General features: G+C 35.7%; 1 protein-coding gene across 2 annotated transcripts in view; it reads right to left on the bottom strand.

Moving 5' to 3' along the window:
* Positions 1–26108, bottom strand: part of LOC120327573 (regulator of nonsense transcripts 2-like) — a 62108-nt gene that overhangs the window by 13539 nt on the left and 22461 nt on the right. For both annotated transcript variants that reach the window (XM_039393899.2, XM_039393898.2), the window contains exons 7-14: positions 11697–11866; positions 10861–10903; positions 9090–9208; positions 7975–8080; positions 7424–7463; positions 4409–4560; positions 1749–1864; positions 828–1045 (exon numbers count right to left, since the gene is read on the bottom strand). In XM_039393899.2, coding sequence (XP_039249833.2) covers positions 828–1045; positions 1749–1864; positions 4409–4560; positions 7424–7463; positions 7975–8080; positions 9090–9208; positions 10861–10903; positions 11697–11866 — 964 coding nt within the window. The remainder of the gene's footprint in view (positions 1–827; positions 1046–1748; positions 1865–4408; positions 4561–7423; positions 7464–7974; positions 8081–9089; positions 9209–10860; positions 10904–11696; positions 11867–26108) is intronic.

The raw sequence follows: 26108 nt of genomic DNA, 5'->3' as shown, positions 1-26108 counted from the left end.
AGTAATTAATGTGTCTGAAGGACCTAATACAATAAGGTACATACAGTTTTATAGCTCCCAAGTATTCGAGATTCGATTCGAAAAAAATATTCGATTCGATTCTGAAATCATCAGGTATTAAATTTTCGAAGAAAACTCTTCCATCTTCTGTAATTGAGTAGTTAGCCAGATTTTGACAAACCCAACATCTCTAACAGTCAATTCACAACTAGGGCTGGGCATTTTTGAATACCTGATGATTTCAGAATCGATACTTAAAAAATATGTAATTGTATGTGACTTTTTCATTGTAATAGGTCCTCCAAACTTATAAATTATTGAAAACATGGAATCCATCACTTGGCCAGTTCGCACACACCATAAGAATGTTTCATCAATAACTCACAAAAAAGAAAATTGTCATATGTCAGAATAAGGTGTGGCTTCAATAAGAAAAATTGACGAATTCACCTCGACGTTTGTCGGATAAAAAACCAAGATGGCGGCGATTCTAAATTTTCTTCTCTCGTATTCAGTAATAGCCAGATAAGTACAAAATCACCCACGAATTTGAAAAGCATAACAAAGCAAAATTTATCATACATTTTTGTAACAAAGATTAAAGAGTTGCAAAATATGTAAGGCCTCCATGGTTGGTGCATCGTGTTGAGCGTTTTAACAAGCTTGTTAACGTACCTCTGATTACCATAATTTGGTTCACAGGATTTGATCTTGTGGGGTATAATTAAGTGCAAAAAGATAGCGCGGCAATGCAGGGTGGTCCTCATAACTCCTTCGGAAAGTATGAAATCTAACATGATCGACAATAACTACATTAGCAGAATTACCGTCATCTTGTCCGAGAACTTGTTTCTCAATATCTTCTTCATTTTCCGCAATGTCATCATCATCTTCATCTACATCATCGTTGTTTTCTTCTGCGTTGCCACTGACAACAGCAGTTGCAGCTTCTGTTGCTTTTTGAACAGCATCTTTTGCTGCGTCATCTATTTGACCGATGTCTATTTCTGACATATCCTCAGCGATTCGATCAATGGACTCTTCCCTAGTAATGTTTAAAAATAATATCACACATCTTATAAAAATTATTTTGTTAAATATGTCTTTTGTCAGAGGACTTACTGTCGCTTTGTTTGCGTTGTATGACATTATTCCACTAATTAAACAGGTTAGTGCACAATGCGGAGAAATAGGAACACTCTTGCCATTGCACCAATGATTAGCCTGCATGGACTTGCAAGTTCAGCTACATGTTACATGAATAGGTGCCATGGTTCAATTACGACTTTTTGTTTGTGGGGCATTAGGAACTTGTATGCCATATTGTAGCTCTGATTACCTTGCATGGTGTTGCAGGTTCGAATCTTGTGTGGTATAATTATGTGCAGGAGGATTGGTGGACCTTTGGCTCCTGTTGGGTGGTTCACGTAACCTATGTTCCAATATGACTTCTTCTATCTTCAAGTCCATACATCTGAAAGTAACAACTATTGCCATCGGTTGTTATACGCTAGCACATGTTAGAGCTTCCTCCACTAAATGCACCTACAATATGTTAAACTATCATGAATTTTTAAAGCAGACCCAGACTTGAAACTGAACAAAAAGCCTTGGATTGCTATTTGACTGTGCAGTATTGATGGCTTACTGCATTATATCCTATATTATACCAAATCCAATACCAGAAACAACATATCAGAGTGAGTTAGACAGTTGATTTTTCAAAAAGTATGAACAGGAGCTATTACCCCTTTCCTGATATTTTCGGTCCTATTGGTTTCTCCTGAGAACCACTTTTTATCCTAGTTCGCTTGCTTGGACTTTTTTTACCAGATTTGTTTGCAGCATTGTCCTTGAATAAAATCTATAGAAATAAAACAAATAGAATTATTTCAAAACAGTTGAAATTCTTCATCGAAGGGCAGACAACAGAATGATTATTACAGTGGTTCTTAAAGTATGGGTCGCGACCCAAACATGGGTCGCGGAAGGTTTAAAAATGGGTCTCGACAAGGTCGTCAATGCAAGGGCAATCTAAGAGGAGAGGGACGAATTTTCAGCTTCCCCAATGTTTCAATTTAGCTTCTAAACTCTGGTATTTAAAAATAATGAAATATAAAATTTCATTCACGGAAAGAACTGTCTTGAGCTCTTTGTTACATCACAATTCTGATATGCCAGTCACGTGTATTATTTTTATGGTATCGGTAACCATGCACGTCGCTTGTCGTTGTGTTGACCGCGTGGAATGTCCTCTTAGTGGAATAAAATAACCAAAAATGGGTGTCTTTTTGGTAATGTAAATCGTAATAGACGACGCAATGAAAAAGCTCGCTTCTCGACATTAGAAGATTCAATATCTAGAGAAAATGTGACTTCATCTCGAGGCACCATTTACCGCGAACGAAGCAGTGCGTGCACATTTGATGAGTAAAAAGTTGTATATTGCGAGAGATACCGAAGGTCAGCTAGGATGTCGTGTTTGCGACGGACAGCGGGCGCCTTTCCTGCTACAATTCGCGACAAGGCACTTGTCCGAGCGAAGATATTTGGCACTGACGGTTATCAAAACTAAGCTCGCAATCGCCTCGATACCCGTGACAACTTGCGTATTGCGTTAAGTAAAATAGAGCTGTGTATTGATATAATGAAGATATAATGAAAAGGAAATTTCAGTTTCATCAATCTCACTGAGTCAATGGACTGTTTCTAATGAATAGTTGTCTGTATTTGAGTCAAACTGTACTAACATTAAAAACACATTTTGCGTTATTTAGGATTGGGTCGCGAGTATTCATAAAACTCAAGATTTGGGTCGCGCTCGAAAAAGTTTAAGAACCACTGGATTATTACAACCCACAAAGTTGGTGATAATGGACAAAAAAAATTACATAACTCTCATAGCAGTGTCCTAGTTTTTTTTTTCTGGACAAGACAAAAACGAGAATATCGGTCAGAGACCGAAGACTTATCGATCGAAAGTTAGGGGATCCCAAAAACAGAAACTGCGGTTTCGATTCGAAAAATGCTGCAAACCCGAACTGGATTGTTTTGATTAGTTTTCAGCCAATATCAGAAATGTAGTAAACAATAGCCAACTCCCCATGTCGTCGAAATACTACTCGAGGAAATACTTTTATGAAGAATTCTGCAAATCCGAACTGGATTGTTTCGATTAGTTTCCAGCCAATAGCCTATTTCTGTATTTACCAATCCTATAGTTTGTGTTAAATACAACGGCGCTAACCCAGGTTGCGACGGCTATTCAAACACAGCCTAGCGATATTTTGGTGAGGAATTCTGCAACCCCGAACCTGATTTAGGGATATGGACATTGCTTAAACTTTGAGGAGTAATTATAAGTAACGAGATACGATCTCGCGGCGTGTATCCTTCGCTCTGACTCAATAGTGTGGAAAATTTCTCGAAGGAAACTTGCGCATCGCGACGACGTCAAAGTTACAAGAGAGATATGGACAAGGCTCAAAGATTAATCACGAGATACGATCTAGCGGTGTGTATCCTTCGCTCTGACTCACTAGCGTGAAAACTTGCGCATCTGATACGCACACACAGATTCAGCGCGTCTCGAAAATCTCTCGATTTGTGAAAATCCAGATCTCTTCATCACTAATTAATTAATAACTCGCTAATTATACGACATAATTCATCCAAAATCAATAGGCTTCTGGTCCGAGATATGATGAATGCACATGCAAAATTTGGAGCAGATTCAACCACGCCTTCGTGAGATATCGCGTGCATCTAACAGACAGACATACACACATACATACAGACATACATACAGACAAATACCTATCAATATACTTACCGATCTTAAGATCGATAAGTAACAAGTTACAGTCTGTAGGGTAAACGTCCAGAAAATGATTCTTATGCATGAATAGGATGCTACTATAATAGCGTGAGGTATATTGTCATATGTGATTAGAGTGGCCAATATCTATTTATGTCCTAGATTCTGTACGAATTACGTGTTTATTCTTAATCTAAATGATATCCATTAGGGGAGAAAAATGCAGCGGTAGACATTATGCTACAGTAATAGCTTGAGGTGTAGATCTTAAGTTATAGCGTGGCAGACCTAGAACTGTAGTAGCCACGAAAAAAATTTGATATCAAAATTTGCAAAAGTGTAAAATTTCTAACAAACAAGCATAAGAATGATTATTACAATAAATAAATATAATATATTATATAATATAAGGCAAAAAAAAGTAGCGTGCTGAACACAGAAGACAAAAATTACGACCTTGTAAAGAGGGTTGGATCTCTAACCAGAGCAACCAACAGTGACTGCATTTATATTGAATGGAATAAGCCCCTCATAATCATACTACACATTCACACTATTAAAATTAATTTGTTAGATGAGTAATAAACTTACTGCAGGAATGATTGCTTTCAAGTCCAATAAATTGGTGTAAAAAGACATTTGGTCTTCATCTTCCCACGGTGATTGTTCACCGAGTAATTCTGCTCCTTTCACTGCTGGATCGTAGATATTTATAGACGAATCAGGATCTTGTGATGTTAGTTCTGTGATACAATATATAATTAGATGTTACTATGATGCAATAAACAGATTGGTAGATTTATAAAGGGTTTTCGCACCTACACTATGAACGAGGCTTTAATCCAAAACCTTTTATGACTTGTGGCCCTATTTTTTCGCATACAATACGTTTACAGCCGCTATCTTGCAGTCATGTGAAATTGTCGGTCTAAGTTCAATCGTTAACTGCATGTCAAATGGCCTTCCAACTAACTACAAAGGTTGCATGTCAAATGGCCTTCCAACTAACTACAAAGGTTGGAATCCATGGAGCAGAGAGGTATTTATAAAGTTATTTTGATTAGCAGATTCCAATCCCATTATGATCAAATAATTCATGCACAAAAAAGAGAAAACAATCTGCAATATATCCTTATCAGGTAAAAAAAAACTAGTAAGAACAGTATGCAAAGGAAATTGCATTAAAATCGTAGCCCCCCACCTACCACCATACTATTTTAGGCGGAGTACCGGTATGAACTGGAATATTTCTGCCAGGCAATGCATATTTCTTCAACCCAGACTGATTTACTGTGAATAGGATAGGATTTACATATTTATCCCGGGGGAGAGGAATCCGATAAGACGGCTTATCCATATGGCGAACCACGGCCTCTCGTCCGGTTACCATTCCAAGTCGGGTATGGGATTAGTTTTTACTGTATTGTTTGTTTTCGGAAGCATGGACTTGGTGGTGGAGGAAGCCGTAACCGACCAGCGGTTACGTGAACCGCCCAACGACGGCGAGGAGTCCAGCAATCCTCTCGCACTGTCAACTAAATTAACTGTTTTATCCTACTTTATATCTATATTGTTCTGATACTTCGTACTTGAACTGCATTTTTCTGTCCTTTTTAGAAGACCTAATTTGTCTTTTGTTATATACTAAACACTTAATTAAGCCAGAATTTAACATATTTGGTAGCGTTTTTTTAAAGTATGTGAGGCATATCCAACCGGTAAAAGTTGTTCCCAAATTACCAGTTAAAGGAGAAACTGCTCATTGCAGACACTTTAGATGGAGCGCAATACATAACCTTAAAAAATAAATTCCAATCTTCTTTTCCCCAAAACCGCAATAAGCATAAACCCAGAACAAAGTCGTATGAAAGTACTAAAAGGCCACCGAACGTTTCCGTGGTTCCGTGCTTAAGTTTGTACAATTAAATATATATATTCAGCATGTATCATACCATTGATATGTAACGTATGTGCGCCATTGGTCTATACTCTATATTCTTGAACCATATGGACTCAATTTACTAGGTGCGCAAGATGTCCCAATATAATACGTAACGCCATTCCCTAATTCGATCAAAATGTCAAGTTGTAAAATTTATATTAAATTCCTTATTCCACAAACGCGGGCCGTATCGTTCGAAAACATGCAATTCACCGGATTGGCGGAAATGCGCTGATGTTGAGAAGGTCGTATAACATTAATCCATCCATGGACCTTGGGTATACTACAATTATATACAAAATTTCGGGTAATATTATAAAGTACTAAAGGCGTTTACATTCAACTAACTAGCATTAAACTAGAACCTTATATGGATATATATTTTGCCGAGTTCTAAATCAATTTTTGGTAAAACTTCACTAGCGCGCGGTAAATAGCAAAGACGCTAGCATAGCGTATAATTATATATATAGTAAAAAAGGGTAATATCTAATCAAAAAACAAGAAAACAATGGCCACGAATGATCATATAAATAATCTGACCGCGGCGATGTCAGCTGAATTATAATAACGCGAAATTTGAAGGAAAATATTGGACGCGTGGGAGATTGAACTAATTAAAAAAACTAAAAGTAACGACTTTCTACAGACTTTCAACCAATAGGATCGGATAATTTAATAATGATTGTATTAACCTGAGAAGCCTGTCCCACTGTCGCACCCAACAAAAGCAACAACAATTGAAACAAGCGACTCACGTCGGCCCACTTCGGGGTAGCAAGATTCCATGGTGATTTTTATTGCTTTTAGGATGACAAAATTTATTGCATAATTTACAAATTTGAAGAAGACAAAATAGATTATTACAATAGTTGCAACCGCTTGCTGAACTATCGCTGCATTTTTTTTAAGAAAATCAGACCGAACCAAGGTTAATTGTATGAGTTAATCTATAGACGGCTTTGAGTGAATTTGTAGAAGTAAAAGACACTCGTCTCCGAGGGGAAGATACGGGCGACCACTAAATGCAAAAAGCTACTGTAAGGTGCATTACGCGTTAATAGGTAGCGATCATGGCGAGACAGATCAAGCCAATACGAACTTAAATCGATAGTTGTCGGATAAACTGACAGACAGTGGTTGTATAAACTAATAAGGCTCGCGATTTAGCGTCGGGAGAGGAAACTCGAAGCAAACAGATGTAGTAATTGATTGATGTCTAGACTTTGAAAACACCGAATAAGTTTCCAAATGCATTCTGCGATTTTTCTAACCTGACTCAACTTCAATGTCAGTCTATATTTGGCCGGATATAGGCCTGGGGTGATTCATGTAATGAACTTGGAAAAGTATATGGCGGAAATTTTCAGTGATTGAGTGTTTGGTATACGGATAAGCCGTTTAATCGTGAGTCATAATGAAGGATTTTCAATAATGTGGTAAGAGTCCAGACCGAGAATTTATTAGAAAATACTACGACACCTAGTGGCTTGCAGTGAGAAAATGTAAAAAATAGAAAATAATTTCGATTTCTGTGTTATTATTTAAATCTGGTATGCCTAAAGTTTGGCGTATCAAAGTTTCGTTTAAACTATATTTTTTTTAAATCTAAAATTTCAAATTCCTCATTTTCACAATCAACAAAAAACGTTAACATTACGTACCATCTTCCGGTAAATCGGGAACATCGACATCCAAAAGATCCTATAAAATATAATATATTACGATACATATTATGTACAAAGTAACCACGGATAAACAACACATTGATATACGACACAGACAAATTGAAGGGTATTGTAAAATTCGCATAAATCGTGGTTATAAGTGGATAACTAATTGTCACAAAAAACCCGAAATATCATTAATCAATTAAACCCCAAAGTTGAACTTCAACCCGAAATTTTTCAAAGCAGGCCGATCTGATATTTCTTCAAGAATTCGAAGCCGAGACCCCACTGAAGCAAAATCAATTACGTCACCTGGACACGAACAGAGACACCACTAAAAAAATGTTTGATTAGCCGAGCGACGCTATTTTCAAACAAAGTCAATTTTGCTTATTTTTCAGATAATGCGGCCAAAGTGGTTACAACCCTGTCAATATAGTTTTCATATTATTCGTCTTTATACGTTATTATTAAACGATAAAGTTTCAAATCCACACAAAAACCTTATTCTACAAACTCTGAACATAACACCGTTGAATACGTACCGCCAATGTATTACAATTCATCGACAATTTTAGATAAGAAGATTGTTTCTCTTGGAATGCTTTACTTCGCTCTTCGTGTAATTCACCTTTCGTCTGAAGAATTTGCCTGCAAGAGATAAACTTGATATATGTCACTCGTTCGATTGCCAGTCCATATCAGGCATGGAAACTGTTAAATGGTGATCGTGGAGGAAGCCATATAAGAACTTTTTAACAAAACGCTTCAATATGAATTTTATAATTGAAAACGAATTTGAATAGAATTCTTCTCAGTCCCGAATGCCTTTTCAAGTTATTACTTGAACGTTTATTAATTTAAAGCTAACAGTGTAACGGAATTTTAGTTGCTTTTGTTACAATCTTCGTAAAATGAATGAAGTGAAGTTTTAATTTCCAGTGACGAAAGAAGCTGAATAATGCGGTGTACTTCTGGCAGTGGGGAGTCTGAATTCAAATTACGACATTCGCACGTTTCTTGCTCTGATACAAATACCAATGACATCAGTTTTCCACTTCCAGCTGCTCGCGAATAACAAGGACTTTTAAGTGCCAATATAGCTACCGCAAAGATGTTACAATACTTACTTTTAGCCAATTGCGATGGTCATTTTGATTAAATAAAAGGGAAGGGTGTTGTCATTGAGCTACGGATTCGGGGCAAATTCACCATCGTCTCAGATTTAAGAAAGTTTTAAAAAAGTTGGCTCCAATTGCGACTTCGGGTTTAGAAAATTCTGACTCCGTCTTCGGGTTGCAAAAAATTTTGACTCGACTACAGACCGAAACTACGAGTCAATCTAATTTTGATAAAAACTTTAGCCCAAACAGGACTTCTTGAATTGACTGTTGAAAACGCTAGTAAAATTAATGTTTTTCGAGTTTCTTTGAAACAATCGAAAGTCTGTAATTCCGGCCGCGACGCAATCGAAACTTCGACTCCGACTCCGGAAAGTTTGAAAATACGACTCCAGTTTCAATTCCAGTAAAAAATATCCAAACTCGCGATTCCAATTCCACAGCCTTGGTTGCCGCGGGATGATGTATGACACAAAATAGGGCGCAAGTACAAAGGTTGTGAGACGTTGCCATAGGCAGACTACAAAAATTATACCTACTTATTAGATTTATCCATTTTCTTCAATTCTTTGTGAATCTTCAGCAAATGATCGCGGACTGATTGCCAATATTCAGTCAACGCATTGTAAAATATTTTCTGTTTTTCTGCTGCGAAAACCTGAATCAATTGATAATTTATTTAGAAAAACTTGAAATTCTTCTCATAAATTTCTATTTCGAAACGCGGAAGAAGTGTATATTAACACTACTCATGAATCGTTAAAATATATGAATTTGTTGAGGCAGAGTTGTCAGTCGACATGATTTTTGAATTGAATTGGGATGATTCGAGAATTTTTCAAAGTCATACTAAGTGGTAAGTTAGCAGATAGTAAACTACCGTCCAATATATCACTATATAATATAAGAAATAATTTAAAATTTTGAAGCTTGCTATCGATCTTAATATTACTATATTTCGTTGGGTGTGGACACTAGACATATTTTCAGAACTTATTTGAGGCGAAATTCAAAATTAATGTCATTTCAAAATTATATTATTGTTTGACTACTTGGTTTATTTTTTGGAAATGTGCATTTTGCTCAGTAAACCACGAAATTTACTCAGCATTTTAGAAAGTGAAATTTGAATTGCGCATTCGCTCAAAAATAAATCTACATGGAATATTTAAAATAGAAATTGGTAAATACATAAAATGATAGAATCCCAAAAGAAGAGTCAACCTATATCAATTTTTTCGTCCAAGAACAGAATATATTTACATGCTTTTTCATGAAGAGGTCAAGAATGTCCAAAACAATTTGAATATTCGATTGGAATTCTCGATATTTGAAGCTTTTATTATAGGAATAATTTTGAATTTAAAATGGTTAAATTCGAAAAATTATTATTTTGAGCAATCGGGTTCCAGAGACGACCAAAAATATCCTCATTTCGTTTTTGAATGGAAACTATAAAAAAAAAAAAAATAGAAAACCAGCCAAATCATTGTTTATCGTAATGTTTCTGCATTTCTAGATCGAAGCTTATTGAATATACTTTGATTTGTGCGTTCTTTGTTGAACGTGACCGAGTGTACAATATATCAGATATTCGATACTGGGAAATACTATTTTATCCGAATCAGGCGACCTATGGAGGCTTTCTCCGACATCTAACTCTATTATTTGGAAACACCGGAATCTTTCCGGTTTGGCCTATACAATTTATTACACCATTTGCGAGGGGGAGGCCTAAGATGTGTAATCGGCAATGTCAACTCAGTGAAGTCAAACGCTTTAACCGTTGGGCCACCGCGACATCAAGATTATTGCTCTTATTGGAGATTAAAATCGAAAATCAAACTGTAGTTTGAGGTTTTACAAGAGTCTTAACGTTTTATTCATTTGCCAAGTAGCAAGCAGGTCAGATCAATCTTAGAAATGTTATCGGTATTAACCGATTAATAAAACGTAATATAGTTCGATCATTCTACTGGGTGGAGCAGCCTACAGAAAACCGCTCCGAACTTAGCCCTACCACGATCGTCTATTTTCGTCGAGGAGAAAAGTACATCTAATAAACATATATTCGCAAATGCATTCTGACAAATGGGACAAGGATACGATCGACAGTAGGAAACCAATATATATCGTACTATAGATCCCTTGGGAAGTATAATCATTATTATATTAGGAGTATCAGTCAAACAACCTCTAATCATCTATGGGGCAACGAAAACATACGTATGTTATGTGTCAGTGATAGTTGGAACACGGTCCAGATTTTTATGACAAAATATGGTAATTAGTTAGAAATAGCACACTTACGTTGCTTCGTGGTAACTCAATGTCAAACTTGCTCGCCAATGTTCTGCAATTAAGAAAAGTAATAATTAGCGGTCGAAACGACAAAGGACCTTAGTTTTAAGTATTCATTAGACAAATTTGAAAACTAACAAATTAAATCTCTTTCGTAGTACTAAAAGTACACATTATTATCGTTATGTACCAAACAAGGAAATATAAAAATTGTGTAAATTAACAAGTTATCACCATATACTATGCAGAAAATATATTCGAAACAATTTGAAGATCATTATTCAGCGGTATAGGGTTAATAAAAATAGGCTGGTCGTCAATCGCTTTCTCCATAGATAGTTAAATCCAATGAGTTCATTGGAATGCTAGGATAAACTGCCTGGGAAAAATAGATCACGGACTAAACAACAAAATATGTAAAAATGGCAATTTTTCCAATAATTTTTTTTTTCGACGTGAGCGCCAAAAGCGGTTACTCCGGGTGATTGGTTTACCATGTTGAAATTGCGGTATAGACTGCACCATCAAATCGAGGTTTCAGAAATTGGGCAAGCTCCCATACACCAAAAAATATTCAGGTCTTTTCAATTTGAATGTTGTAGCTTTTACTTATGAGTGACCACCTACCACCTATAGTCACTCGCTTGAGGCGATATTGTCAAACAACATTTAATATACAAGCATATCGCATACAAAGTAGCTCTAACATATCCTTAGTGTTTGTAGTTGTTGTATAGGGCCTTGTTCAGAGAGAACGACGTTAATAAGATCCTTCAAAAAAAAAATCTGACTCCGCAGGTGGCCAATTTCCAAGGGAAAATAAAAGAAAATAAGATTTGACTAACCTATTTTTCCTAGATATAAGTCCTGCTAAATCTTCACCACAATGTTTGCATAAGCTGATGACGACAGATAATAAATCATGTTTGTCTTTATCGACATTAATCATCATACTTAGTTGGTTATAAACCAACGTTAAACCTCCCTTGTCTGTTAGAATTCCCGCCACGGTGAGCTGCAAATAATATAAAAAATGTGGATAATTTGCAGGTAACTCAACTTTTGAAAAGGCAGCTGGGAAGAGGCAATCTCTATAGCTTTTGGAGGGTGTTATCGTGTCAGGAAAGATGTGGAATGGAGATAGTTTTTATAAAATTTAAAAATATTTCAAAATGCAATAATAAAAATGCTGTAAGCTGCAAAAAAATAACATAATTTTTTTTTTCAAAACCACTTTAAGTATAAATTCCTATCATTCTAAGGCACATTACTGCTGGAATTTGCTCCGATTCTGAGTTAAGAAAAATTTTGACTCGAAGCTGTAAAAAAAGAACGAATCCAGATCCTCAAAAGTCCGAGTAACTCAAATTTTGATAACAAATATTTTTGGCGCCTGCGAACCTTTTCTAATAAATTGTTATAATAACTTGGTGTATTTAGATTCTACGGAATTCATTTCTTGTTGCGATGACGTCATCAAAATAAAAAAAGTGCGCACATTGTGGCGGTTCCGCGTTCGCGTTCGTTGCTATCTGGTGGTCAGGCGAAGCCATGAAGACTGATAGTGTATCGGGAGTATTACCCACTTGTAGGGTTGCCACTTCTGGATACATTTTTTTTCGAATCGAATCTCGAATCAAAACTTTTCGAATCGAATCTTTCCGAATCTGATTCCATTAAGCTTTTTTTTTTTTATTACATGCGTATGTTTGGCCAAACTCACAAAAAAGCTCAAATCTAGAAGAAAAAAATTTGAAAATGGAATAGGCTATATAGCAAGGGTGATGAGGGTTTTTCAGTGAATAAGTCACACTTATTTTCATCATGATAAAAAAGATGTAGGTCATAGATATCACTAATAAATGCATTGATGAAAAACTTGCTGTTGCAACTTATCTGTGAGTCTTACAATACTGAGTTATTGTGTTATACTTGTATCAGGGCTGAGGCAATTTGATGGAATTCATATGAGAAAATAAGCAGGGAACAGTTGTACTGTTATGTCGTAAACACAGTAACAGCACTGCTTTCCCTTGTCCCACACCAGTATATGTGACCGTGGTATTTCCCTTCTTGTTATATTGAACTAGGGACGGCCTTATTACCGATTCTTTATCTTCAAAATCTTAGTACAATATTTTATATTTATGCTAGCAGCATAGAGTAATACGACAAAAACATTCTAATTGCATCTGAATTACTATAAATGGGAAATGCTTACAAGAATATGATTGAAGACGATAAAATTAACCACGATTAAATTAAATTAATTTCGATAAAAACAATCGTTCATCCGACTACGATTGCGAACAAAAATTTCCATAAATATTAGAGACAGTATTATTTGTGGCAAACAGCGTTATTGGCTAACTCGGGCTTCATTATTAATGTGGACTACGTTTAATTTCGTAATTCAGAAAGTCCAAATGTGCATAATGGACGCCGCGCTGACGAGCGATAATTGGTTGACGCTTTATCTCGATCAAACATGGTCGCTGGGGCTAAAGTAAGACGACATTCGCACCGTATGCTCGGTCTGGTATGAAATCTGCCACGTGTTGATGTAAAACAGTGCACAAGTTGCCATTCCTCAAGTATTATTTACTCCCACCTGTCCGTTATGACATTTGCTCGAAATAATCCGAAATGTTTTATCCGCTTGTATCGCGCTAACAAAATTAAAAGTAAATGCTACTTTTTTTGGTAACAGCTGAAAAAAGACGTGTATGTACTATTACATTATGTCCCCCTAATTTCGTTTACCGCCACTCGAGTGGAAGCCTGACAAACGCAAACAAAATAAAAATATATTTTAGGATGAGATACATGATTGTAAATTAACATTGCCGGCCGATGAACTCATTCAGCAATAGTTCTCTTCAAATGTACGCGAAATATTGCTCTCAGAACAAAGTTTAAATTAAATTTCAATCAAAATTAAACATTATCTAGACGTCGGTAGCCGATTCTTTATCCAATCATGCCAGGGCGTACAATAACTTAGTGGCAGCGCAGGTGTGCTGTTGAAAATTTTCATCAAAATTGTCACGAATTTTCAGGTATACGATCCATTTGAATTCGCGCATAATGGAAACTTCGGCTATTTAGTGGAAAACTGAACTCGCAGTTTGCTGGTAATTACGCCACACATCATCTCGAGTGATGCGTAAAAGAGTGTGTTGTGTCGAACTTGAAACAAATGACGGCAGACAAGTAAAAAAGTCAATCACGAAAAATTCATTTTCATTTATTTACGTCCCGTAATTTGTTGCTATTTGGAGTGCCGCATAAACGCATTCGGCAGTTTAAACGCCACCGAAAACAACGATTAACAAATATTCAATGTTTTTCTTTCGGTCCCGTAATTTGGTGTTATTTGCAGTGCTGCATAAACGCATTCGGTAGTTTTAACACCGCCGAAAACAACGATTAACACACGTTCAATATTTTTTTTTCGGTCCCGTAATTTGGCGTTATTTGGAGTGCCGCATAAACACACTCTGGCAGATTTAAAGCCGCCGAAAACGACGATTTAACAAACGTTCAATGTTTTTTTTTCGCTAAATCGCTCTCTTTTTCCGAATCGCGTAAATCTGATTCGAATCGATTCGGAAAAGATGCGATTCGAATCGATCCGATTCGTAAATCCGAAAGTGGCATCCCTACCCACTTGTAATTCCAAGTTCAATGAAAATGATTCATTTTTAAAATGTTATGAAGGCCACAGGAGGAATAGTTACGAGCAGCGGTTGAGAATCACTGATGGAGAGTGTCCGTAGAAAGTTTGGACTTATTTCATCGCCATTGAAAATCCGAAATCTGGACTCGAATTTGAAAATACGACTCGGGCTCCAGATCAGGTAAAATCAAGCCGACCTCCTACTCCACAGCCCTGTTTTCAAAGTCACGAGTACAATTAATGTTGAATTTTACCACGCATGTCTAATTTTCTTGTACTAGCGGTCTATTTAGATTTTTAAAATATTCAAAACTACAATTATCATCGAACTAAAATTCAACGATGTCATATACACAGGAAATGGATTTTTATTAGGAAAAAAATCAGCTGAAATTAGATGTTAATACTGACATAATTGACATTCATGTTAGCATAAGTGAGTCTTACCAAAATATAAACATCAATCGGTATGTAGACTTCAACCAGTTAGATAATGTGCATTAAGTCTTTCTGACGTCATTTGTTATCTTTCAGTTTCCTTGAAAACCATAGCACCTAACAACACACACCAATTTTTTCCCGAAAAATAAAATGTCTAAACTTCCAACTTATCGAAGCCATTCGTCGCTTAGGTTCCTTGAAATATGAACTCGCGTGACCTATGCCTCACGTACTTGAAATCCGAACACTTTGCTATCCACACAAAATTGACATTGTACAAAACTCTTGCACAGATCTTCTCACGCCACCTATCCATGCGCAAAATTATTTCAGCCTCTCAAAATTGGAAGTATTGCCGACAGACAAGTTAATTTACGACGGATATGACCGTCCACAAATTAAAATTTTAAACGCGACCCATATTAACATATTTCTATTATTGTGTTCATAATATTACCTGTACAAGCAAAACAAATGATAAAGTGCAAATTCCAGATTCAAATCATGCTTGTTTCAATGAAAATATCTTAAAGTAACAAAAAACAAGATACATCTGTTTTGGGCTCTTGAAAAGTGCGACCCCGAACACGCGGTTCATTGTTATTTATACAAAGAAAATCATCTATCAACGAGGTCGCATTCTCACTTCAATTTTAGGTGTATCTCACAAACTCGTCTATATTTACGAGTTGTTCATAAATAATAATAAAAAAACACAAACTGACGCCTAGGCTATAGGAATGCCGTCCAATAAATTTACAACAAACAAAGTCGAAACACAAATCAAACATAAAGTTGAACTAAATAATTTAATTTGAATATTCAGGTCATTTATACTACGGTAGTTTCTATTGGCAAATTTTGTGATTTTTGGCTGCACAAATATTTTGGGGCAGATAAGACACATTTTGCTATGTCTGGAACGATATATCTCACGATATACCTATGCCAAAGTGTCGAGAAAGCTTGTGTTAAAGATATTTCTAAAATTGCAGGGAAATGTCTTTGAACTGGTCAATTATACATCAGGTAACGTAGTCCAAATTTATGAATGTTAAATTAACATTATAATATTCTACAACGTGACATTAACAGAATTGGATCAGATACCAAATCTCGTATCACCTTCGTTTAGGTCCCCACGCTTCAGGACAAGAAAATATTCTTGCAGATTTGGAATTATGAAAACAACATATGAAAAAATGAAATATTTTAAAACCATCCAATTCCATATTTCGACCAAATCCTATCTATAACTCCATATTAGATGAATATTGGTTGATTCGATATTAATCGAAAACAGACTTTGCAAAGTTTGACCTATATACGGATAACGGATACGACAGGTCATAAACATTCAATCAAATAGCAATTTGGTGCCAAACCTCACCACAGCACAAGGCAAATCAAACTTTGATTTTTACAGATCTTCCATAAACTTTTACGAGAAGCAAGCGTAAGTGTCCTTTCAGTTTACCGATGACGTAAAACAGACTTTCTATTTGAAGGACGGGTCGCGCAAGTGGTTCCGACAATTACAAAGCTACTCGAGTCGATAACGAAATCAGTAACTTCAAATCAAGTATGATGTCCTGATAAATTACACGACAAGTTATACAGTCCTTACATGATTGTGTACAAATAAAAAAAACATCAACAAAATAACACAAACCTAAATGGACGTAGTTCATCATGACCAATTTTAGATTCAAGCCTTATTCGGGATCTCACAAGTTGGCCGCCGAGTGTGTTCTCGTAGACCACTGAAGTAGGATGGTTACGATTGTAGAGTGATGTTATGTCTTGAAAAGGAGGCAAAATGTGTTGTATGATTGGGAAAGTGAACCATATATGTCACTTTGATTAATGAGTGAATTTCGGAAGCAATTGCATATGGCAAATATTGACTTTACTGTCGATGTTTGGTGACAGTTGTGTGGTTAGTAAAACAGCAAAAGATATGCTTACTCAGTGAGAAAGTAGATGTAGTGGCGCAAATGGTAGAAAGTTTTTACCCTGCAGAGAGCTGCATTTGATCGAAAATGCACAACAATGACGAAATATGTCGATTTTAAAATCAGGCCGTAATCGAACTATAGACGGTTACGTATATGAATTATATTGTTGTTATTCGAGAATTTTATATTGCAATTATTTCTAAATCTTAAATTTTGAATCTTCGAATAATGAACCTAATTACCGGTACAATTAATTTTAAAGCAAAATTATAATATATGAAAAGTATTACTTTACAAAATGTACCGGTAATATGAATCCTTTCACAGCAATGAATTTCACATTGTTTAACAATGACAAACTCAACTGAATAATATGTAATTTTAATCCTCGGGATTATTGAATGGAGAATCAACTATAACTTTTTCTGACAGCTGTATCGCGCCTAATTTTCTAAACATGAAAAACAGAGAAAAGATGAATTTGTAATATGGGTCATTTAGAAATGAAAAACACAAAGAAATATTGCATAAATACAAAGTCCAAACTAAGATAGTCAGACTCGATCACGTTCCAGGCATATTGCAAAATCGAATGTAATTGGATAATTGGGAGTAGTATGATTGACACACTATTGCAAGCTGAACCGATTTACCATATTTATGCAAAATGTTGCTAAATTTAGATTCTCAAAACGTCTTGAGGGAAGACGAAAAATTGTGAAATAATTTCTGCTATCATTCGAGTATTAGTAAGACGGTGTTAAAATTTCCGAATTACTAATTCCCTGGCCTCATATTTTGTAATTTTTCACGTTGCTTGATAAATATAAAGAAACTAATATTTGCTTTGGAGGAGTCGCGGTAGACAAAACATGAAGGTCGTAGCTCGTAGCATCTTAACTTTGTTTCCCTTTTTATGGCCAAAGACACAAATTTTAAAGTAGATTCAACTAAATTTTGATTGACGAGTATCATACGACCAAGTATGGATACTTGATAATGTGCACCTATGATGCGTGATCTCCATATATGAATAATGTTAGATTAAAAAAAAGAGAATTGGACCCGAGTTGCTCATAAAATATATTGGGTCTCAAAGTCGTAAACCGTAAAAAAACTAGTTCGTTCGCTACGGTGAAACTATGTAAGATAAATTAGGTTGTATTATTTATAACTTCAATGTAAATCGAGAAATGGACACTATAAATGCAATTGCCAAATCGATTTACTGTACAGGGTTGATTGGCCGTATTATGGATATTACAATTTTCCGACTGACAAACGTTAATTAAAGCAACTTTAGGGTAGAATGTTGTCGTTTGTAGGGAGGCGCTTTGTATATGCTGTAGTATTGCTAATATTCATTTAGTTGATTACTATAACTATAATTCTTATTTATGGTCATAATATTAACTACCTAAATTGTACAAAAGTGGGTGAGCGACTTGTGCATGACATTATCTAAGGATTCTTTAATTAAAGATTGAAGAAATGAAGTAATTTTTATACATGGCAAGGGAGGAATTGAGAGCTCCAAAATAGGCAAGGGAGGAATTTAAAAAAAAAAGAATTGGGAACAGCTTTGAAGTAATTAGAAAACCAAAGTTAAGAAGCGAAAATAATTTTGGTTAACTATGATGACGAAATTTAGAGTAGTGAAAAGGTCATGTCTATCAATTTACGTCACATGGCTATATATAGTTAAAGTAAACTCAACTTGGATTTTGAAGTAAATGCAACCTGTAACCCAATTAATACCATGCCGTCAAAAAAAAGTTTGAAGTATTTGGGAAAAGCTGCTAGAATTTTTAGATTTTGTGGTTCCCTTTGTCAGAGTAAAAATAGATTTGACGGGATACATCGATCAAAAAGGGCAACATGATTGTCGCAACGAATCACAACACGTACGTACACCAGATTCTTTCTGGAAACTATTTTTTTGTTTTTAATTGTAATATCTATAAAAAGTCAGGCGAATATAATCTCATACGGCGTGTTTATAACGTAACATACTTTTCATCTCATATGATAATATAAAACATACATGCCACACGTTACAAACGCGAAGATTTACGTTGCATGAAGCCCATTATTATATCTTCGATGGTCAAAATTTTGACAAGTGATCTGACCTATTCCGACGAAGGTACAATTCCGTATTGGGTAGCGTAATACGGATTTTGGATCCAATGTAGTTTATTTTTGCTGTTCCAAAAAAGTCCGTTTTGACTAGCAGGAAATATAGGGGAGAAATAAGCCAATTCACGCAAGAATTTGTAACCATAAATAAATCAATAAATAAACATGTCCAAGTTTGATTTGTAGATAAATCCGGTGGTTCAGTAGGATTGAGTTGTGTCGCATAACTGGTCAAGTCAGGACCGATATTAAAAATACGGCAGAACTATTTACCTTACGAAATACGTACTGAACTATTAAACCCGCGCTCACATACAGTAAATAAAACTTTTGAAAATCGCGACAAATTTGTATCTCAATGCGTCAAAAATAAACAATTCGTCGTATATTGTAGATTACATTGCAGTACTTTCGCCAGGTACGAGTCCAACACGCTAACGGTGATAGCGTCTAAAGTGAGTGTATACATTAGTAGTATTATTGGTATGTGACGGCATGTAGCGGTCGTCGGCCTACACTCGCAGACGCAAGCGGGAGTGGCGCACGGGACGGAACCCATAGGCAACAGACAGGGCTAAGAAAGGCTAAGCTCAGGAAATCAATCGTTTAGTGTTAACAACTAAGTAACACCTTAAGGTGGAAGACCGAATAGATTAAAATGACGTATGACGTAATAGAAAGTGACGTAACAATGACGAAAAAGAAAAAATCAGAATACATCGATGAATTAAAAATCTTTCTTGGGTCCAGTTGATTAAGAGTGAGTTTCAATTTTATTAAAATTAGTCAATATTCTATGAAAGTATTTTTAAGAGTCTAAACTATTCTGTTCTGTAGCAAATAATAACTAGCAAAGATTCGGCTTCTAAATAACTTATCTATACCACCATTTCTACAATGCGGGGAGAATTTTGCATTGGCGTCTACAATGACGTGTGTCTGTTTAGCTGTCAAAACATCTTGACAAAAAAGCAATTGGAAAAAAAATCTGCTCTTGGTTGAAATTTGGATTTGATACGCCTCAGGCGTAATTTACAGCGTAGGATAGGGTTCCTGAACGTTGATGGGTGCGTCTGATATCTTTCGCCGTCAGGAAACGCGTCGCTTGCCGCCAAATACCGTACTGAAGTCAGTCCTATTTCGTTCTACCTGGCGAGTGTCAGGCTTGCGAATTATAATATAAATAACGTTTTTCAGTAGCATAATATTGGAATTTTACCACTTATAAGTGACTGTACTTCCACAACGTGATTTTTTTATTAAATAATACGTGTATAGTTTCGTAAACGGCTAGTACGGCGCATTACAAAAGTATATTAATGTATGAAATTAGGTTTTATTACTTGGAAGCATATGTACTCGCAGTAAAATTTTGCATGCTATTTCATATAAATATTTGAGATGTATTTTAGGAAGAAAAATGTGCGAGAAATAAAGATTGTACAAATTTTTTCCCCGGAAGTTATGATCTCTAGCCAATAGGTTTCGTCAATGCGGGGTCGTTGACTTTTTTGATTTCTATGCAATTACAGCATACATATGCAATAATTCCAATTTAGAATATCTGGCAGTAAAGATTGAATGGCATGGTCTAGTAGTACCAGGTTCAGAAACTATGCGAGCTATGCAAGATTATTGTACTGATTGATCTCGTATCTTATTGAGCCGACAACGTTGAACGAACTCCCTTATTTTATTGTAATAATGAGGTATGCATTTATGAAAATGATGCAATAATCAAATAGAATTTGCTGAATGGAATTGAAAATTATTAGATGATTGGTTGTACCACAATGATGCGATTGTGCTTCAAAGCTATTGCTTTAAGTTGGTGAACATGACTTCAACTAAATCAATATACAATTAACGTAAATAATTTGAAAGCAATTTGTAGGATATTTGTGTCTATTATAATAGCAAAATTTTGTGACGTCAGTTCTCAATATATTTTAACGAAGTTTGTTTTGAAGTTTTTACGCCTGTACATACCATGCCCATCATGTGCTGCACGAAGTAAATTTACCTTCTTTTACCTATTTTAATACAGGACTCAAAACACTTTGAATTTTAGTGGATTGCTATATTATATTTATCAAAATATATATTCAAGTCAATGTTATTACCCATTTCGGACTGTTAACAGTTTAACACCCTTATGTATATGTATTTTGGCCCTCTTGTTGCAAAACGGAAAATATATGATTTTCTACAAATATAAATTTTTTTCCACAGTGAAAAAATTTGGTCCCGTCTCAACAAATTTAAGCCTAAAAATATTTTGAGAGTAATTTTAACGATAAATATTTTTACGTTTGAAAGAGATAACAAACAAAAAAAAATTGCGAACGCATTCATCTTTTTACTAAACGGCGACGTAATAAGCCACAATAATGCTCATGTAAATTGTATATCCAAAGGCCTCCGATGAGTTTATTTGTGTTGTATAAATCTCGTAAACAAGTCGACTTTACGGGCTGACGGCATCGTTAAAAAGGGCCTAAAAATTTGTCAGTGATGTAATGCGACGTAGCAGCGGTATAGTAGAGTTTACTTTAGACTAAGAAAGTGATCTCGGACACGAAATTAATCATAGTTATTGTGATGCATTGAGGCATAAGGGAGGCTTGGAGAACCTGTTAACCCGCCCCCACTTCGTCGAAAACTGTTTGTCAAAGGAACTTATATTACCCCCAGGAAATCCAATCGGCCAACCGTCAAACCAATGCAATATGCAAGGTTCGAGCTTAGCCCCGTTGTTTTACGGGTTTTGATTGGCATTCTATGTTGACCAACTCGTTGATTTATTTATTTATTCGACCATCCTTCAGCCGGCCTCGTCGATTTTCGATATCTTACGATGAGCAAGCATACGTAGGTAGGCGATATATCTGATGGAAAACTTGCACGAAAATCGACAAAATTGTATCAAATTTCAGCGGTGGAATTATACGGTTTAAAGGCAGCGTGTGAAATGAATGCACCTGGGTACTAACTCTTGGGTGGAGAAGGGGTCAACTGTTCTGGTTCATCAACCACTTCAAGTCCCGGATGATTAAGTTCGATTCTTAAGTGATAAAAGATAGTCAACATGTAATAAATTTCATACGCCGTACTCAGCATTGCGCCGTAATATTAGTTCTGAGGGATGCCGAAAACAATTTGCAATCAACCGCGAATTGGCTAATTGTCAGTAAATCAATAACATTTACTTCATGTACACAGGCGATAATTTACATGTTTTAGAACAAAGGCAAACAGATGGGAATGGATGTACCTAGTAGAATAGAAGAAAAGCTAAGTTAACTTTAAAATTGTAAATGTTGATCGTAAATTCTAATTAATAACTTATTCGTGTCACCAGAACACAGATATACCTGCAGTATTGAGTTGTCCAAATTTGTAATTCTAGAATGCATCTTGTAGTCAATATTAACCTTGATCTACCTATGGTACAGCAAAATCGTATACACGCTATTTTTCTTCATAATACTAATGAGGATCAAGATTTTGACGCAAAAAGACGCAAACTTAAATAAAATATAATTTAAATTAACGGTACTAGGAAAGTACAGCTGTGAAAGAGTTCCCAGTGGAATCAACCGAGAATACTTCGAGAATAATGTCAAATTTTTAAACTTATTTCATACTTTGACAGAAAAGTATCTATCTTGAACTTAACCATTTCCAAATATTATTATTTCGATATTTGTTTCGAAAGACTTTTTCGATCCCAAATGCATTGCATGTATATTATTGAATCCAAATATCGGTATGTAATAAATATTATTACACAAAATATATCAGGAAAATGTTAAGATAAAATCGCATTCACGTCTATGACGTAATTGTTTATAACCTTCGACTGAGCCGACTTGATACCGCGTAATCTTATAAAAACGTTTCCGATAAATTTAAGTCTATGACAATGGGAATGCAACCAAACGTAAACGAACTTGTTCGTTATGCATGGCACATAGATAACACATATATAAATGCGAATGGCCATAGTAGGACCACAGACAATGAAGCTTTGTGGAGTAAAAAGTGCACAAATTACCACAACAATGGTAATCTGCAAGACGTAAGAAGACACGATCAAACTCATACATATATGGACCAGAGGCTAAGCGTGCTCTTGAAACATGTAATATCTCTGGCGCATATATGATATGAACATATCATACCCACCAAAATGAAATGAAAGTAGAGAAAAATTACAATTTTACGTTGGATTTGGTAAACTACTTTGCAAATTTGACTTCAAGTGAACTTGTAGTCTGAGTGAATTCGTTGTTGTTAGTTTAAAATCGGATGACGTACAGTAGGTTCTTTTACATTTAAGAAGCTTATACATGACACAAATTGGTGCAGACTGCTAAGTGAGTAGCTGAGTTTTGTTTGTATATGTGTTGCTTTGGCAACAAAGTACGGAAATCAAACTTTAAGATCTTCGCTAAAAAAAAAAGAGTTAATCTTTTTCAGTGCAGATCTTAGTGGTGGTAGGTAGTTAGAAACTTGTTTGTGGAGTTAGCGGATATGTGTGTGGGCCATTGATTATATGGCGATTTATCTCTGGCTTATGTTCTGGTATTTATTGAATCACGCAATTATTAAATTTTGATTTGTCCATGCGACGATCGCCTTGAGAATGATTTCGTCGGAATTTATTGACGTTGTATTCGGGTTGTATTCGGGATACAGGACAAATTGAGCAATGAAATGGTTGATGTAGGGTCCAGAGATGGGCGAGGTTTAGCTAAAATATGTTTTTATTTTGGTTGTGGCGACATCAGGCGGGCCAGATTGACTTACCCATCGGACCGAATTAAGCCCGCAGGCCATGGTTTGCCCATGTCAGCTGTAGACTGTTCGCGTTTAAAATCTGATTACGATAATAACTCCGGCCTGAACATACTGCCCATGCCCATTAATTATGCTTGACCTTACCTCTTTTCCCGCCTCACCAAACAATTTTTTGATTCGGTAAATTAGTATTGGTAAAAACTGTTTGCGAGAGCGCACTTATTGATAGGTTCATATTGTAAAATATGCAACGACGCAAGCCCTTTAGGTAAAATTTGAACAAGTAAACTGGCAAAATTAGTAGAAAATTGTAACGTGTAGAAATATGTATTAATTTGTGATAAATTCCATCTAGTCAATTGGTGAACCCCAGCCTAAGGGGTTGGTTGTATCACTGACAGGTGAGGTTGCAACTAAATTAACAGAGTATGAGAAAATTCCAGATTATAATAACTATGGGATTATTAGCTTCAAAACTAGAAGAAATGTTAAACGAAAATCGAACTTTAAAGAGGAATCCGACCCCTTTGGGCGTGGCGAAGCCCAATTGGAGAAGTACTAGAAAAATGTAAATCATTTATTTCTGAAGGATATGGCCTTAGGGTATAAGAAAAACATTAAAAGAGTTGTTTTTCAAAGATATTTTTATCGTATTTTCACGTTATCGGGCCTACCCTTGTTTTTGTTTCAGTACTTGGGCAAATTTACGATAATAGTTGTGCTAGATACTATAGTATTTATCCTACTGGGATTTATTATTTCCAGAGCTCGCGTCCAAACAAAGAGTCTTCTTCAAAAAGCATGAAATTGTGATAAGATAATATTGGCGGCACTTGTCAAGTTCTCCAGACACAAAATTACATCGTGGGACTAACTTAGTAACTTGTCGTTGCGCGCAAAGTATCGGCCGTAGGTAGGATTCTACCCAGATAAATGGGAAAAAATGATAAGGAAACACTTTTTTTCATGTGCCTTACACCATTGGTCCAATTTCGGGGTATTCTTGACCGGATATAACTGGAAAATGAGTTATCAGGTTGAGGTACGGGGGTACTAATAATTACCCAGTCTTTTTTAATAGTAGGCGACAATATAAGAACTGACAGCGTCTGATATTCAGTACATTGCTTATTGAAATCCGAATTGAATGAGGTAATGATCTCATATAGCAATCACTCCGCCTTGCAGATTTTGTTGTAGCACATCAGTACTTTCTCATTGTTCATTAGATTTTATCTGTATTCTTGAAAAGCAAATCTTTAGGTGAACTAATTTGGCTTTCTATCAACTGCGATACAATTTGAAATACTGCGAAAGAATTTCCATTTGATAAGGTGAGACGAGGCCAATTACTTAATTTCCCATAAGACAGATGCAATGTCGTCGGAATTGAGCTTATGTGGTAGATGAGGAATTGCTTGTCATTTAACCTAGGAAGGCAATTGGTCCCACGAGAACCGAATACACGAAAATAGAAAGCATAAACAATGATGTGATGTATTAAGTAGAGACATGTTAGCAATTTAGAAAGCATTTTACTTTCCGGATTAAGTTAAGAAGTAGGCATGAAATAAGATTAGGTAGAAACAAAGAAGATTATTTCGTCGCCAAATGCTAGTTGAAACTCCACGAAATGTCACAACAGCAAAGTAATTCGAAGAACTTGCACCAAACTTCAGATCAACAAACAACACAATCCTATTTTCACAGAAAACGCGACACATTATCCTAGGTAGCAGATGCATTTCTGGAGTCAAAGTATAATTCAAGTCCCTTGAACATCATCTAGGAAGTTTTTCGGTGGCACTTTGAAATCACTTGACAAGACGAGGGCTTTAACCCAAAAAAAATAATTAGGAAAAAATTAATTTTTGACTTTTAAACACTTCTCACTTTTTATTGAGAAACACTTTGGTGAATATGGCTTCAAACTTCGACTAGGAAAACAGCTCGAAAGGCAAATTATATTCAAAATTTCAACAGTCTGGGAGAATGATGCCCAACCATGGACTGCTCACTTCCATACGAAAATCTGGGTAGTACTAGTATGTATTTGCTGCAGAAGGGCTGTATTTTCTCCATACATGCTATATCTCTAATACTGTGTATCTATCTATATACGTCGTTAAACGTCATTTACAGCTGGCATTAAATAACTTCGCCGCCTGATTTTAAATTATCTTGTGTGAAAATGAAAACTTATGTGGTGGATATGTGTATTCAAGAATCAAAATACA

This window comes from Styela clava, chromosome 7 (genome assembly GCF_964204865.1).
Source record: "Styela clava chromosome 7, kaStyClav1.hap1.2, whole genome shotgun sequence".
In the NCBI taxonomy this organism is placed as follows: domain Eukaryota; kingdom Metazoa; phylum Chordata; class Ascidiacea; order Stolidobranchia; family Styelidae; genus Styela; species Styela clava.
The sequence above is the reverse complement of the archived record's forward strand: the minus strand, read 5'-3'. Positions and strand labels throughout refer to the sequence as shown.